The sequence below is a fragment of the Hyposmocoma kahamanoa genome, unplaced genomic scaffold (genome assembly GCF_003589595.1).
Source record: "Hyposmocoma kahamanoa isolate Upper Pololo Valley unplaced genomic scaffold, ASM358959v1 93, whole genome shotgun sequence".
Taxonomy (NCBI): domain Eukaryota; kingdom Metazoa; phylum Arthropoda; class Insecta; order Lepidoptera; family Cosmopterigidae; genus Hyposmocoma; species Hyposmocoma kahamanoa.
Genome location: NW_020654810.1, coordinates 7,192,475 through 7,211,108, shown reverse-complemented (window position 1 = coordinate 7,211,108; position 18,634 = coordinate 7,192,475). Strand labels below are relative to the sequence as shown.

Below are 18,634 nucleotides of genomic sequence, written 5' to 3'. Positions count from 1 at the left end.
GCGACAGCGTACGGAGCTGGTTAAAATTCAATCGCGTCTAATTTTGATTCCTTTACTAAGTTTATAATCATTAGTAATCTAAATCATGTGCCAATTTTAATAAGTTTATATACATTTTATTGTTACAGCCTTCTTTGTTACCGTTTCTTCTCCTTAACCGACTTTAAATAAATTTGTGGACCTGAATTTTTCTGTTTTACTGCCGTGAACCAGGTCACGGCTTGTTAGGGTTACAACCCTTTCACGATGGTTGCTTCGTATTTCGTGGGAGACCTCCTGATCTGTTTGAGAGCTTCGATGCCACAGACAGATATGCAGAGACAACATACATACACAAAGGCTTCAGACTTATAACCCCTTTTTTTGCGACGGGAGTAAAAAATTAAAATAGTATCATAATATCAAATAGCCACCACCGCGAACTGAGCAACAAAGATGAACAACAAAAAAAGCAGGGGTATTATGCTCGCAAACCGTGTTTGAGGGGCGCGTTACCGTCGTCGGAGCTGGAGCCGCGAGGGCGTCCGCGTGGTTGATATTTCATCTGCACTTTTCTGTTTATGCCTGAGAAGTGGCCATACCTGCAAAATACATTTAACATTTAACTTACAATTTTGATGGCAAAGCGCAAAATCACAATTTTACCAGATTGAAAGGTTTCCAAACTTTCAATCTGGTATATTTTCAAGATTTCCTTGTATTTCGAGGCTTTTCCTTGACAATGTTTGATTTTGTTTTAACGCTACCTTATAGATTATAATGAAATGAAGCATTTTCCACATACAAGTGAAAATGATTAAATTGTTAGTTTGGCCCTTAGGGCCAATGGATATATTCAAAAGTCTGGTCGGTTGTTTATTGAACATTTTTTATCACAAGCCTTTCGACTGTATTTTCTTTTTTATTTACTTGTGTCGAGTGGTTCGAGGTAAACTTTGCTGTCTTGCGTATTTCGTACATAGCTGATTTTTTATTTATTTATCAAAGTTTGATTTAAACAATGTTAACTAATATAATTTTAAATTTTCAGCTTCTTCAGCTTTGTCACAAAATCTGAAAAAAAAATACATAAAGCAAATAAATCAATGCATTTTGTTTAATTAAATAAGGGTATATATATCTCACCTAATTTTTTTTTTCAAATAATCGACTAATGTGTTTTAAATATTCTCAAGTTCTAAACATATAATAATAAAATATTTACAACCAACAGAAAACATGATATACCCTTATAAAAAGAAACAGCGATGGAAATGGCATTTATGACCCTCAATTACCACCGAACCACTGCAATTTTTTGCGGCATTAACGCATGTTTATGGGATAATTGCGATCTTTTTCAATAAAGGTTGAAGTAAGACTACCACACCACCACAGACAACCGACAACCGACAACAGTACACTGTGGGTCGAAGTAAAAAGATATTAATACAATTACGCATTTATGTTATTTAATTGAAATATAAACGTTACTAAATTTGTATTGAATTGATACCTATTCAATTATTTTTTGTGAAATTATCCCATTAGTTTGTTATAATTATTAATACAAAGATCGAACACTTAGAAAAATCCTTAGCGACCAAAAATAGCGATATCTCTACCCAGGGCTGGTAGCTGTAAAGTTACTTAACGGGGTGACGAAAAACTTCACAGATTTCTCATAGATGGAGCTACGGCTAAAAACTCCTTGAAAACCAAATACAAAAGATCCTACAACAACCACATAGAAAAATTCGTGAGGTCCGCTGGTTCGTGCTTAGTTGGCATAGCGTCTGGCACGGTTTGCTATTAGACGTCGGTTCGAATCCGGCCGAATCGAAGGAATCTCGTATTAATAATCATTATAAACGTTACTATTATACATTCTCATATTCTTTTCAATTCACAATGTTATTTTTTTATTTTGTGTTATGTTGTAATCTCATTAGTGTTATAACCCGACACCGTTATAAGCAGCAGTTCCAGTAGAGTCCGTCCGTGTCAAAGAGTTCGTACAGGGGAGTACTGCCACCTTACCTATTTCTGCCGCCAAGCAGTAATGTGAGCATTACTGCGTTCCGGTTTAGAAGGGTAAGGGTGCTGGTGAAATTACAGGCACATGGTACTTGTCAACTTATGCCTCAAGGTGACGGGCGCAATGGAAGTGCACCGCTGATCTTTGCGATTAAAAATTCGGAGTGGCACTGCAACTGCTACGGACAGGCGCATCGCGTACCACCAGGCACTACTTGTTGACATAAATAAAGAACTCACATCTCCAATACGCTCTTCAGCTGTTCAAGCTTGCCTTGTTTTTCTTCAATTTCAGGGTCGGCATGGCGCGTGTGAATATCGGTGAGTAGCGCCCGCGCTATGTCCAGGATCTCTTGCAGTTGCTTTGGCTTCTTCAATTTTACGTGGCCGCGCTTGAAGCCGTCGTATTTCTCGAAGATCTCAAAGAATCTTTGATAAACAACACTATGGTGGATTATAGATTAGCAGAACTAGTAACAGCACGAAGTGGGTGTAAATACAGTTAAAGGACACACATCAAAAGAGTCTAGAGATCAAGTACGTTTTTGCCAATTATTGAAAATCTATATTATTATGGTATTTTATAATTTATTTTTAACACTGGATTTTTTTCAGTCAGTTATATACTTTGAATTTGAAAATGAACGATTTTCAGTAATTAGCAAAAACGTGCTTGAACCCTAGTCACGTTTGATGTGTGTACTTAGGGTAACTGCATATCTGAACGCTATATAAACAATGGTACGTACAATTTTAAACAAAGAATTTTGATAGATTGTGTATTTTTGGTTCTGCTTCACCGTATTTCCGTAGTTAAAATAACACCATTTCTAACCTCGCCATGTTGCAAATTTTTTTAAATAATTCCATTATTAATTACTCTTTTTTTGGACATTTCAATTTTGTTATTTTATGTATATTTAAAATTATTCCGATGTGAACAATACGAATTAAATGTATATTTATAGAATAATGTATAAATAGTTTATTATTATAATTATGTTATTTTTAAGTGATTATGACAATGATGTGTGTCTTGTATTATTTTAATAATGTATGTAAATTTTAAGTATGTTAAGCTGTTGCTGAACGAATAAATAAATAAATAAATTAATTAATTAATGAAAGTCCACAGTGGCGCCACCTTCTATTGTAGAACGAATTCTCAATGGTGTAGAATTCGTCTCTTTTACTTCCTTCACTAAGTATTTTTATTTACTCTCTTTTGTTCTTAAATGTTAGACAACATCACATACGAAAGCACTTGTGTTATGGAAATCGGAAACAACGACGGTACCACAAACACCCAGACACGAGACAATACAGATAAGTTAGTTTTCTACATTGACCCAGCCTGGGATCGCACCCAGGAGTTCAAAGATGGCGAACCCATGAAAACACTGTGTACAAGCCAGTCGACCACAGAGGCGCCGTTCTTGGTACATATTTTACAGCTAGATTTTTTTAAGGGCATCGTAACAGTTTCATACATATACGTAACAGTTTCATATATAATCATAGCTGTCTCCTACTCGGGGTAGACATAGATCATGATCCTGTCCATTCGTCATGTTCCTAATAAAGTTCTTTCGCCTCTTCCACTCGTACCAATCGGTTTATACATCATGTTTACGCTTGGTACTTTTAACATGGCGTTTTGAACCGACTTCAAATAAAGTAAGTTTTCAATTCGACTGTATTTTATTTGTATGTTACGCAATTACTCCCGCATTTGTGAACCGATTTTAAAGATTATTTTTCTGTTGGATAGAGGATACCTCAATATTGATCCCTTTTAAATTTTAAGAAAAATATTTCACCTGTAAGGGCGGCAAACTAGAGGATGAATTCGGTTTTGCACACTTTTCGATTTTAATAAAACTTGACAAATAGATGTATTTCCACGAACTTTTCAGATTGTTTTTTTTTTATAAAAAGTTGTAATTGATCTTAGAATGGCATTTGCGATATTAAAAGAATTAAAATTATACGCTACCTGGGATGCCGAACTTCTACCTTCATTTTTTGCTTCGGCGTTCTATCCCCGTGTCTTATAACAGCGACAACGCATCTTAACTCCATCATCTTGCCGAACGTAGTGGGCACAATTGGCGGATCGTCCAATTGAAAAGGCACAGACCAAGGTATATGCAATGTAGGAGCCAGCTCCCGCAATATCATATTACCCAGTATCTTGGCGCAATCATCGTAGTACTTATTTGAATTCTTCACGAAGGAGAAACCGTTCACGTCACACACGAACGATTTGCCGTTTGCCCTGAGAATAAAATAAAAGTAAAATGTAATAATGATAATAATAAAATAATAAAAATGTATTTACCGTAACTTAGAATTAAAAATTACATATTTGATCTATGATCCCCACACTAGTCTACGCCTGTTTCGTGGTAAGCTAAGCAAATACGAATAACCGAATAACAATGCGGCTTATAGCAGAGTAAAATACAAAAAATAACAAAAAGGAATGCCGAGGTACATACTTGAAAAACAATACCCAATCACCTAAGACATTATAATTAATTTTGTAGTAATCGAGTTCTTACATTTTCGCGAATGCAATACATTGGAAACTATGTTTATATGATGTTTATATGATCACGGTTGACATGGGAACTGTAAATAGGCTGAAACGCGATATAGATCCGAAAAAATAGTTTCAATTTCAATTTTATGGTAAGTTACGAAATATCTACACAAAAGTGCTAGGGATCAAAATATTTTGTTTTAATATTTGATCACATATTAAAATTAAATAAAAATATGTATATAAACATATTAAATTACTTATTTATTTTTAGTTACGAAATTGACCAAGAAAAACCATTGGTGCTAAAAAAAATAATTAAAAAAATCGGATTTTCAGTAATAGGCAAAAACGTGCTAGATCCCTAGACCTTTTTGATGATATAACGAGTAAGGATCGTGAAACAGCGTCCAAATATTTGGAGTACAATAAAAGTCTCAAAAAAGCCGTAAACAATGATTAATAATGTTTTTTTTGTACGTTTTAGGAAAATTCAACAACCAATTGCAATTAAAGTTTATAGGATGAATATGCAAATACTGTCAACTAATTTCAATATTTAAAATTATGAAGCATTTAACAAACGCAAGGAGAGATTTGTAAAATCATATTAATGCCAAAACATCAATAAAACAAGAAATAGAAAACAAATAAAAACCATAAATATACAAAACCGGGTATAAGCAAATAGTTCTCGCCTAAACGTGTCTATGTTTGAACAGTCCCATATCTTTCTACATAAGTTTTGTTTATAGTGCCTCTCCCTATCAACCTCTTGGTTATGCGGGAAGGGCACTGTGACCTGTGCAAGCGAACTGGCACAGGGACCATCTAAGTCAGGTCCTAACCCTGGAGCAGCACGTTTGCACGCACTTCATCCGGTTCTTTGTACGACTAGTCTTGCCGTCGAGCCCATAGTCTCTCCGGAAAACCCTATCTCTCGAGTCGGTAGATAGGGACAGTGTTTTTCTATGTTTGAACAGATAAAAGTGGAATTTAGAGTGATTTAATAATGAATTTTATTAGACTCAACGGTTTATATAGTGACGTTGAAAGAAGTTGGTGGCGCCAAAGGTGCAGCTCCACCAAACGCCTCTACACAGCTATAGTGTTCGAATGCAAAGATGTAGTCGTTCAGGTTTATAGTAAATACTTCTCTAACCTAATCAGACCATTACTTATGTTGAAGAGTGTTTTAATTATTAATACAAAGATCGAACACTCAGAAAAAATTCCTTCGATTCGGCCGGATTCGAACTATAAGAAACAAGTGGAGTAATTTCACAAAAAATAATTGAGTATTAATTCAATAAAAATTTAAAATACAGCGAATAGCGACATCTCTCGCAAGGACTGATAGCTGTAAAGGTACTAACTGGGTGACAAATCTTTCATAGATTTCTCATAGATGGCGCTACGACTAAAAGTCGTTGAAAAACCAAATACAAAGACACGACACAAGCACATAGGAAAATTCGTGAGATCCGCTGGTTCGTTCCGTTGCTTAGTTGGTATAGCGTCTGGCACGGTAAGCTAGAAGACGTCGGTTCGAATCCGGCCGGATTGAAGGAATTTTTTCTGAGTGTTCGATCTTTGTATTAATAATTATAACAAACTAGTAGAGTAATTTCACAAAAAATAATTGAGTATCAATTCAATAAAAATTTAAAATACAGCGAATAGCGATATCTCTCGCCACGACTGGTAGCTGTAAAGGTACTAACTGGGTGATAAATTTTCCATAGATTTCTCATAGATGGCGCTACACTAAAAAGTCGTTGAAAAACCAAATACAAAGACACGACACAAGCATATAGAAAAATTCGTGAGGTCCGCTGGTTCGTTCCGTTGCTTAGTTGGTATAGCGTCTGGCACGGTAAGCTAGAAGACGTCGGTTCGAATCCGGGCGGATCGAAGGAGTTTTTTCTGAGTGTTCGATCTTTGTATTAATAATTATAACAAACTAGTGGAGTAATTTCACAAAAAATAATTGAGTATAAATTCAATAAAATTTAAGAGTGTTTTGTCAAGTACTGTGCTTCAATTGTAGCGTTGTGTGAGACTGGTGGCGCCAAAAACGTAGCTTCACCAAACACCATTGCTATTTGGTCACTCGGCATTATACTGTATATTAACTTATATTTTTATAATATTTTTGTAATTATAGTGTCTAATTAGATCATTATTTATATTGAATAGAATTTGGTTGTAAGGGTTGTGTTTCTAATGAAACGTGGTACAAGGTTGGTGGCGCCAAAGATGCAGAATTTACCTCAACAAGTCAAATCCACAAACGGTTTGCTTGAATGCCAAACAGACCTTCCTTGATATAAGCTTCTCTTGATTGGACAATATGACAGGGTATCGTATCTCTTTTCCCTCGGAGTCTCGTTCGACTTTCCCGTCGAGGGCGGGGCTTTTGCGCGCTTCGGCGTGCGCGTAGTCCGGACCTACTGTATAAACTTTTACGTCAGTACCTGAAAATAAACCATATTTGCATTAGTAATTCGAGTCTATTTTACATTTAAAAACATCTTTCGTTTAAACAGTGATGTTTGAAGATGTGTCCAGCAAGTTTAGTCCGAAATAGACAAAACTCGCGAGGGTGCAGAAACTTTGTCTAATGATTGTGGCGTATAACTTTGGTTGGCGCGAAAATACAGTATTGAACGAAACGAACTTAAAACAAACTTTGAAGCGATGATGTATTGCAGCTGTAGTGTTAAATGCTGTGACAAATTTTTGGCAACTTACCATCGGTGGGCATAAAATCTTCGTAAATAAACGATCCAGTCTTCCTCACCCTTGACTCGGGCGAATAAATACTGCTACGGCTTCCTATCTGTGAAATAAAACATTGGTTTGTTATGTCATATACGAGGGGAACTTTGTACAGTCAACAGTACACTTTTGTTCGAATACCGCCTTCAGTGCAACTGAACATGATCCGTCAATGTGTAGCTTGATGTTGAATGAGAGTTTAGGTCATAGTTTACTACTTTCCTGGCTTAATCTGGGTTGAGCGTACAACGCTGTATAACCGGTGCTTTTCAAGTTCCTGTCTTCAAAATAATATCCACAAATACCTAAAACTTTATTTATAGAATTTAATTGTAAGCTATATACCCTCCCATATAACTAAGCTGTAAGTTTCACAAAGAAAATAATGAATAAAATAAATAAAAAGGATTGATACGTAAGCAGGTACATGTTACTTAGTGGCTCTGGTATGTTTTTTTATAACACAGAGTTGTGTCAATATAATATATATTTTACATTATTTTGATTTACATTAAGTGTAACTGCCTCTGTGGCCAAAAGGTTACCATGCCGAACTGCCACGCAAAGGTTCCAGGTTCGATTCCCGGCCCAGGAGAAATATTTATCGGCCTACATTTATTTCGCTCGTGAGTTTAGGTGTCATTTGTAGTTGTTTATATTGTCCATGGCACCCGCAACACAGGGTTTCCCTAGTGCGAGGCTATGTTGAGTGTGTACGTGTTTCAAAAAAAATCTCTGCAGAGATTGGCGTTTTAACTAGGTTCACCCGTATTATTTTGTCGCTCTATCTCCGTAAGAAGTAGGCAAACAAGACAATACTATGGATCTTGTTCAGACAAACTTCAAAATAAAGAAAAAAGTTGATTACGTAAATCATGTAATAAGAAAAAAAATCTAGTGTATATGTTTTATCAGTACAAAAATATTTTTCAAAATCAAAGAAGATGAATTTTTTATTTCAGACCATGTCCATTAGATGCTACTTAAAAAAAAAACTTTTTTCACTACTACAATATTACCACATCGATCTTGTGCGGCAAAAACAAAAGAATTTCCACAACTTACGTGACAAAAGCTGTTCGTTTTAATAATAAGAATGCCGTATTGTAAGAGATTATGTTATATTGGCTAGACTTACCTTTCTAAACAATCTCTGGCTGCCTCCGCCCGCGGAGGTGGGATAATAAATGTAAATGTTATGGTCTTCAGCCGATACTGGCTTTTCTACAAATGGTTTATTAAACACTACACCGTTTACTTCCACGTGGTCCTCGGATTCTACTAATTCGTGATCTGGAATAAGAAATAAATAATGATACATTTTTTAAAAATTCATTTATTCAAAATACACGGAACACTCAATCTATACTTATCAATAAGACTCCTTTAGAAACCCTTTAAAGGGTTTATGTATCGCTTGTTACAATTTTACATACCCAAGTAATACTTTTTAAATACTTGTTTGTATTTCTTAACATTCATTAACATATCTACACGGAGCTGCACAGGTACCTTATTTAGAATGTCAGGCAATATGTACTCCGCGGTCTTCATACCGTATGCGTTAGAGCAATGTAACTAAATAAACAAATTAAATTGTCCCATGATTTTTCCTTACTGATTCTAGTGAGATCGCTAACGTTACCGCTGCGTATTATTGTACAAAACGCGGCGCATACGGTGCTTAAGGCGGTGTAAACAAGTCTGTGTCTACCTTAACAGGAAGTTTATACAGGAATAGGTAAACAAATAACTTACGTTTGGGGTCGGGTGAATCTCTGTCTAGAACAGCATATCTTGGTATCTCTATGCCTTCACCTTCTAGTATTGCGTATACTTTTCTACGATCCTGTAAATACCAGTGAAAATAAATGCGTGTGCAAAAATTAATCATTATTGTAGTAAAAGAGCAAATAGTAATATATAAAATAGTAATACACTTTATATTAAAATTTATACGTAATAATATGTAAATTTTAATATAATAATAAATTCCAATATTAACTAAAAAAGAAAATAATATTAACCCATTTAAAAATAAACTAAAACAATTTCTCATAGAAAAGGAGTAAAATGGTTGGATATATTTAATAATAAATAAAAAGGACAATAATAAATTCACTAAAAATATGAATACATAAAATGTAATTAATAATCAATATGATAATGTAAAGTGAATTAATTGCAATTTCATTGGAATGTTTAATTTTAGTTTGATTTTGTTTATTGAATTTTATATTAGATTTTTTGTTTAGAATAATTGAATAAATTTGAATGTTTATTATATTGCGGTACCTTACCAGGGTTCGCGTCTAAATACTGAATTTTTTTAAATGTACGCCATTTCAACCATATGATTGCAATAAATAAATGAATTATAATTCTATTCTATAAATGAATTTTTAACTGAAAATCTCAGAATCGTGGAATTATATCTATTTGCCAAGTTTCATTTAAATCGGTTACCGGAAAGTGCGCGAAACCGGATTCATCCCCTAGTTTGCCACCCTTAGAGGTAGAATATTGTCTTCAAATTTAAATGGGACCACTACTAAGATACTCCCTTTCCAACAAAAAAAAGAATCATCAAAATCGGTTCACAAATTTCGAGTATTCGCGTAACACATAAAAAAAATATAGACGAATTGAGAACCTCGTCCTTTTTTTGAAGCCGGTTAAAATAAGTCACAACTCACGGAAAGCTTCACGTCCATCCCTTTTATTAATTAAGTATGAAGTGTAACAATTTAATAATTCGTTTTTAAGTCTCTTTGCTACGCTCTAACTGGGTCATGTACCTACCATATAAAATTTTATTATAAGACCTTCTTAATGTACATGTGCAATTTGGAAGTAATTAAATAAATAAACATACATTTAAGAAGGCTCTTTACACGTCTCATGCTGATGGGTGACTCAATAAATAAAATGACAAAAAAGAATCTTAATATATTATACAGGTTGTCTATAAGATTGGCACAAAATCTCAAAAAGCTTATTGTGTACTTCAAAAAGTTTTTTCTTCATATACAAAATTTAAGTTCGTTGTGCATTCAAACATGTAGAAAGACGAAACTTTTGCATACGTATTTAGAAACTTCTCAAAATAGACATTATTGGCTTCGAAGTCCAGAATTAGCACAAAATTATTATTAATTGGCGTTAAATTTTTAATGGCACGTATACTTCTATCATAGTTATACGTCCCACCGTATAAATGATTATAATGATGACTTCAAATGCCTTTGGTTGATTCCGCATAACACTGAAAGCGTCGAATCAATCAATTTGGAAAAAAAACATAGTCAAATTAAGAATATATATTGGTTACTGTAAAATAATCACACCGTATGGTGTGAAAACACGATTGCTGAAAATTTTCACGATAGGAAAAAAAAAAACTTATCACGAAATTTTACAAGAAAACCAATATGAATATTTTTTCTTATATCAGCTGAACTAAATAGAACACGTATAGTATAAGATATTACATTTTTCAAATGGCATTAATTTCGTTTGGAAAAAAAATAAACGCTGAAATAAAGCCATTGTCCTTGCCGCTAGATTCGCGCAAGAGAACCGATTCTGTACGGGAAAAATTAGAATTCGAGCTGAGGTAGTACCGACTTTTAAACAGTAACGAACCTATAGATAAAATTTCGACTTACCTGTATATCATATTGCATGTGCAGATTGTTTATCACGTAAGGTTTCCTCAATTTCTCGTACTGGATGGCTTTATCCAAAGGGAAGCCCTTCGAGTGAAAAGAGATGAGGCAGTCGCAGATGGGCCACTCTTCCACTGGTTGCTATAGAATTACATTAATTTCAACATTTATGCGCGATTGTCCTCAAAAATGACTTTATGGTGACCAATGTTACTGAATTTAAAAATTTTGAAAAGACTATTCGGATTATGTTAAATTTAAAATCATCTTAACTGATCCGTCACCGAGAAGCCGATTTAACTTTGTGTTAGTGTCATGGCCTCTGTCAAGTTCTTTATGTGTGGTTATCTACATATTAAAAATAAAAAATAAAGTAACACAAAATAATACATCTATGGTATATACAAGCAATTCTATAAACAATTCAAACTGACCAATAAATCTTATAATATTCTAAAGTACAAAGGGTAAAATCATAGACTGTAGAATCACACTAGATTAGAAGAAACATAATACAATTAAATTAACGAAACGAAAATAGCAAAACGAAATAATGGTATGTACGGGACAAGAATAATTGGCAAACAGATTAATGATTGGACAGCCTGAGTTTCCTATCTCTTAAGACTAAAGAACTAGTTCTAGTTCTTTAGTCTTTTGTTCAAAAAGTAGGTATTATTTTCAAATTGTTAATTAAGACTTGAGAATAACGATAATCACCGAGTCAAGGGATTGGCCTCAACACTAGCGCAGAGTTACTACTCGTATTAAGTAGCTAACACAACTGCCAAGCACTACAAGCAATCGATTACTGCCGGTGGAGCATTCACATATGACACTCTTAGGGCCTATATACACTGATCTATTCATATTTTCGTTATTCTTTCAATGCGAATGCAAACATTCGAACTCAAATTATTTATTCAAGATTCACAAACAATTTGATGTGTTTGCATACAAAACTATACACACATTGGGTCACTCACTGTCAGGGGTTCTACTCTCGGTTCCAAGCACGAAATCCGTTGTTATGGCTGTTTTCCCAGCATGGATGACCTGCAGACTTGAGTTTTGATCGGGGCTAGAACTAGGAATCTTTAGACAATGCGATTTGACATTTTCGAACCCGTGTTTTTGTTGACTGACTCCGAAAGTAGTTCCGTAAGTCATCCATAGTGGGAAAACGACTGTCACTACGGTTTATGTGCTTCGAGAATAGAGCCCGAATAGTGTTCTCTACCTAATTTCGGTGACAATTTTTATTATATATGTATTATATAATATTATCTATCATGAAGAATTATTTAATTTTCGAGTGCAGTATTCTGAAATACTGTGTAATATTTCACGATAACATACTAGGTTAGTTAAATAATAAAAATTGCCACCTATATTAGACAAAACTAACCTGAAAATGATGATTCACTCAAGCAAAAACGAGCAATTTGAGTTTATAATTAAATTTAAATTATTTGCTTCCTGTTTATGCCAGATACACAGTAAGAGTTTTTATTCTATTTCATTTTGTATTAAATAATTGTATTATTGTTTATTGTCCGTACTATTACCGAAACCGGGAGCCAGGATCACCATATCACGGGATTTACTTAGTTTGGGTTCTTGTTTCCAATACCTGAGATCCATAATATTTCGTACATTTTTTATATTTTTTATTATTACTGTGCAAAAGACTTAGAGCGCCTTCAAATTAGTCGCTTGTAGAAGCGCTACAGTGGCGCGGTAGTCGCGCGTCTGTAACCGTTTCAGCGCGTGTCAGGACAGTAGCGCTGCAATTTGGCAAGTATGGTATAGTGGGACGGGGTGGTGTCCGTAACTGGACGTCCAGGCGCCTACTGGCAAGCAATTACAATAACAGATTGTTCAAATAAAATATGTTTAAAATATCTAGGTAGTGAACCCACATCCAATGTGCAAAAAAAAATATCACTCTACTTTGCCTTCAGATTGTGCGATTATTGTGCATTGTACGGAAAGAAAAATAATTGCACATTTCTCAGTTCATTAGTATACCTAATGATGAAAATTAAGGTGAACACGTTATATTTTCTTTTAAATCACCCTATACGAATTTCCATACAACAACTAGGTTATTACTGATTGACGATTTATACATGCATATGAAACTAAATTAAACAGAAATTTATCGTCATATTGAATTTTGAATCAGTACATGACCGTTACACGTACTCATCAAAGATCAACCCTAAGTGCGCAGTATGAATGCCCCATTACCGGCAAATTGTTAACCCGAGACACTAACGACGCTTTTAGAATTACTGAAGCCTTTCAATGGAAATACTAATACATGTGACTTGAGAAGATATGCGTCCATGAACATAATATACTACATCTACAAAAGCACTTCAAATTATTCCTCATTGGAACCCAGGGATGAATATAAATTTGTTATGTGAATATTATACAGAAATGGTTGAAAGATACACTTTTCCAAATAATTACTTGTACATATTTAACTACGTAATATTAACTATAGTCGGATTGTTAATTATAGATAACAAACTGGTAACTACTAATGTCACTTTTGTTCGAACATCGTCTCCTGTGTGCAATGGAACAATCCATCAATGTGTAGCGTGATTTGCTTCCGTCTGTAGGTACAGTCAAGAGCACGTCAAGTTTGATACTTTGTGCCTTGGACCGTTCTTATCGGAAGCGGCATAGAGTTGGATTTAAGTGTCAAGTCTTAAGTGTCAAGCTTGACGTGCTCTTGACCCTGTACATAGTGTAGGGGGCTAATTTTCAGGTTAGTTTTCTCTACCTAATTTCGGTGGCCATTTTTAATTATTTAAGTATTCGATATTTCCCTGGCTCAGCGACCCGAAGTGGATCTTGGCCTCCGACACTAAGAATATTTAAATAATAAAAATTGCTACCGAAATTAGGTAGAGTAAATTAACCTGAAAATTACCCAATATTATGTTTGGTTCAGTTTTTAATGAAATTACTGAAACAAATTCAGTGTAAAAGGAATGTTTAACATATTTTTCTGCTAATCTTTCACTATTAAACTGCCTCTGTGGCCGAACGGTTACCATGCCGGACTGCCACGCAGAGGTCCCAGGTTCGATTCCCGGGCCGGGAGAAATATTTGTATGGCCTACATTTACATTTATTTACTTTCTCTCGTGAGTTTGGGTGTAATTTGTGGTTGTCTATGTGTGTCCATGGCGCCCGCGACACAGGGTTTCCCTAGTGCGGGGCTATGTTGAGTGTGTGCGTTATTATTATTATTATAAATCTGCTAATTAATTTACATTGAGTAATTTTATTAGCGATGTGCGCTGATTGCAAAATGGTAGGCGGCGAATTTGGCTGGCAGCGGTATGACAGGAGTGAAATCGGCATGGCATGAAATGGCCTATATATTTCAGTTGTTTAAAAAACACTAAAACATCGAGTTCTTAGGTTTTCGCGATTATTACACATAGGAAATGAAACTATTTTTCCGGATTTAAATCGCGTATATTTGTTTTTTTCAAACAAACCGACGTTTCGGGCTCTTTACAGGTCCCATGGTCACGGTTGACTGAGGTGGTACAGTCTTCAACCAGTTATGTCTAATATTGATGCAAACCACCCTATTTTTTCACTATAGTTACAATAATTATTAATTAAATACCTTATTTTTAATTTTACAAAGAAAACATTCCAATTTACGCTATATTAAGTTTTACAAATTATTTTATCGAATGAATTTTTATTAAGTTCAATTTATTATTAATTATTAATATAAATTAGAATAAACTAAAACATATTAATTAGTACTGCAGTCTTATGACTGTTTGGGATTTTTCATTAGAGGAAATACTGGATCCCAAACTGGTGGTACGGAGAAACCATCTTCCCTGTTGAAATTAGGATGTTTTTTAATTTCAATGGCCTCTCGCAACATCCTGGGCAGATAACCTTTGCATTTATTTTCAATGTTTTTACTCTTTAACTTGTTCTTTAGCGGGTTAGCGGTGGCAACCGTTAGTTATGCAGAGGGCAACGAGAAATGAGCGTGCCTACCTATCTAGAAAATAGGGAGGGTGCTGTACGTGCTCCCGGGCAGCTCATCCAAAGCACTAGCCTTTTGAGAACCGGATGAAGTCTGTGCAAACGGGCTGATCTGGGGTGAGGACCTAACTGGGAAGGTCCTTGCGCTGGCTTGCTCGCACAGGTTATATTGCCCTTACCGCATAAGCAAGCAGTAGATAGGGAGGGGCACTATAAACAAAACTTATGTAGAAAGATACGGGACTGTTTTTTAGCAGGTTAGCGGTGGCAACCGTTAGCGCAACGGGAAGTGATGGTGCCTACAGCTCCGGTACCCAACTGGAAAATAGGGAGGGTGCTGTACGTGCACCCGGGGCAGCTTATCTAAGGCACTAGCCTTTTGAAAACCGGATGAAGACGTGGAAACGGAGTGACCTGAGATTCGGACCTGACTGCGAAGGTCCCTGTACGGGCTTGCTCGTACAGGTTATAGTGCCCTTTCAGCATAACCAAGAGGTTGATAGGAAGGGTCACTATAAATAAAACTAATATATACGTGTAGAAGTACGTAAATGTTCCATTATTAATTTTAATTGTACGGAAATATTGCAATGAAAACTATAGTAAATAATTAACAAAAACCTAATACATCAATAGATTAAAAGAAATTTTTATTTTCAGAAGTTCATTTACCTTGATAATCTACTGAGCGGTCAGTCGATCTTTTGAGAGAACACTATTTTTATTTTTAAAAACTAACAACCCACAAAACGTCAGTTTATTAAGCCTAGTTAAAAATCCGACTTTAGTTAATATGTACAAGTAAAATTTTGGGAAATGATTCCAATGTCGATTAGAGTTTTTATAAAATCGCGCGGTGTCTCAGTTAAGAATCTTAATTCTTTACGAAGTCAAGACTTGTCTTAACGTAAGTATTGTTGTTGTTCAGCGGTGTTGTCACTGTGCGTGGTCATAAAAACAGTCATAATTAATAGATTTCCAATTAAATATGCCTTATATCATATTAATAAAAAAATTAGACTACAACCATTAAAATTATAAGTTATGGGCCCAATGGCAATTAGACAATCAATTCAATGTGCGTTGACAGATTTGGTGCCTTCGATTATATAAAAACCTTACACGGATTAGGATTATGGAAAGACGCAGTGTTAGCAAGGAAAGAATGTAGCAGGCATGCGAATTAGTTAGAGTAGTGAAACAAAATTAACTGATTATTAAAAATTTTTGGTTTCAGCATTTTTTTTGGAATCAAACGCTAGGGAAGTCGGGAATGAATGGTGGCGGTAATCACGTAACAAAAATAAACAAACTTAAATAGCATCATTGCTAATACTAAAACCGTACCGCGAAAACCCTGACATTTGTAACTTAGTGCGGCAATTTTGTCAAAAACTTTGATGCGTTATAAAAAATGTCAAATCTCCTTCTAGTATATATAAAAGCAAATGAAGTACAGTTATGTAAAAATATTGATATATATACGAAAGGGCTTTTTTCTAAGATATAGAGTATGTTTCATGGCAAGGGAGTCACCACACTTAGCGAAGAATCGACATGAGCCGGACAGAAAAAGCTTTATGTCTTTGCAATACAGGCGAAAACACCCTTCAGAAAACGTGTGAAGTCTCCAACCCGCACCTGGACAGGGTCGCAGACTACGGTCTAAACCAGGGGTTCCCAAACTTATTTTTTCTACTGCCTACTTTCAGAATAAATTATTTTTTAGCGCCCCCAGTTTTTCACCTACTTAAAAACCACTATAACTTCAAACTAAATTAATTATTGTGAGCTATATTAGCGGCGATTAAACATTCATTCTAAACGAGATTTTTACTATAACCGGCGAGAGTTAACTTGAGACCTGAGCGCAGTAGGTACTACACAACAGCGCTCAGGTCTCAAGTTAACTCTTACGGGCTACACCTGCCAATCAGAATGATTATTGAAACGCAACTTTATAGTATTCAGACAGAGAATCTTTTATTCAAAATAAAACTAACATAATAGATTCTAATATAAAAACTAATGTGAAGGATGAATCTGATGCTGTTTAATATGTTTGTTGATATCAGGTTCCAATTTACTCAATAACAGCTGCGATTTCTCTTTTCAGTAAACAACGTTGTCACAGCCCTAAAATCACGTTCACACAAATATGACGATGAGAATGCTATCATCATATCAGCAAGAATCGTTAAACGATTGACTACAATCCAGGGTACCCGGTAAATTGCGGGATGGCTTTTTGTAGCCAAAATTCTTGGTAGCCATTTTTGGACTTGATTTTTATTTCCTGGTTCGTTGTCAATTCTATAAGGTTTTCTTCCTTCCTTCCTTCTTTAAGGTGATATTGCTGTGATGACTTTTGAAAACGGATGCAACACCCAGTCTGGTACTTCCAAGTATAAAATGTCCTGACCTCGTTCGGTGAAGTCAATGTGGAGGTTTTCCAAATGTTGGCAGTAGGCAAACAAGTCGTCGTTACTGCAGGATACTGCAGGATTCGGAAAATTATGAAACTCACGTCTGCCCATATTCTTTTTGTGTAGAAGCAGTTTGGCTGCGAAAGCAGCAACATTTTTTGTTTTAATTAAATTTAGTTCATCGCCTTGCAGTTGGAGATTCATGTCGTTGATCAATTTTTACAGATCTGTCATGTAAGCTATATCATTCTTTGATGTAATGAGCTTGTTGCGCAATTCTGTATCCTTAGTTTCCAAGAACTCTATCACAGAGTCAAACAGGTTGAACAGGTTGAGGTAAAACTCGATTTTAAGTCAGACAATTGCCTATTGATGGCCAACGAACTTCAGTATGAAACAACAAACGGTTGAAATCTTCGTCATTAGTACCACAAAGCTGATGAAATAATCTATCATTCAACGAGCTGTTACGGATTTTATTGACTGCTTTAATGACATATTGTAGAGATTGAAAAAGTCGTTCACTTAAAATTCAACGCCCACCGCCACAAAAAATTGTAAACACGTATTTTTTATATTAACTTAACACAAAAATCAGAAGGAAAAAAATTGTATTTATATACCTTTTTTTTCAAATGCGGTAGCACTGGACAGTATCAACGCCCCCCAATTGCTTCCGAGGTCCCTACCCCCTAGGACTGTACAGCGCCCACAGGGGGCGGTAGTGAACACTTTGCGAAACTATGGTCTAAACCCGTGCCCAGAAGTGGGACGTATTTAAAAGATTTTTATTTTTATTTTTTCAATTTTTTATTAAATAGACATAATGCTTTTTCTGGGCGGCTTAATGCGATCCTGTGCCGGTAAGTGTGGTAATACCCTAAGGGCACTAGTTAACACAATGTAATTAATTGGTACATTATGAAACTACAGAATTCTTTCGTTGTACTCGAATTCTACTTCTATTACACTGAGCCTCCCCGTAAAGACTTTGATTGGCAAATCCTTTAACCACGATTGGAAACATATCCCACTCACAATTCAGCATGGCGGCTACTTGTGGCATGATCAGCGCGGCTACTTGTGGCATGATCAGCGCGGCTGTTCTGGGTCGCGATAATATAGTGAACGCCGTCAATAGCATAAAAAGATATCTA

At 35.3% G+C, this 18,634-nt stretch overlaps 1 protein-coding gene across 1 annotated transcript in view; it reads right to left on the bottom strand.

Annotated features, from left to right (window-relative positions):
* Positions 1-304: 304 nt before the first annotated feature.
* Positions 305-18,634, bottom strand: part of LOC113237644 (inositol hexakisphosphate and diphosphoinositol-pentakisphosphate kinase-like) — a 25,375-nt gene continuing 7,045 nt past the window's right edge. The window contains exons 2-9 of the mRNA XM_026474255.1: positions 11,011-11,151; positions 9,101-9,191; positions 8,481-8,635; positions 7,316-7,403; positions 6,834-7,038; positions 4,013-4,294; positions 2,257-2,460; positions 305-581 (exon numbers count right to left, since the gene is read on the bottom strand). Coding sequence (XP_026330040.1) covers positions 461-581; positions 2,257-2,460; positions 4,013-4,294; positions 6,834-7,038; positions 7,316-7,403; positions 8,481-8,635; positions 9,101-9,191; positions 11,011-11,151 — 1,287 coding nt within the window. The 3' untranslated portion in view covers positions 305-460. The remainder of the gene's footprint in view (positions 582-2,256; positions 2,461-4,012; positions 4,295-6,833; positions 7,039-7,315; positions 7,404-8,480; positions 8,636-9,100; positions 9,192-11,010; positions 11,152-18,634) is intronic.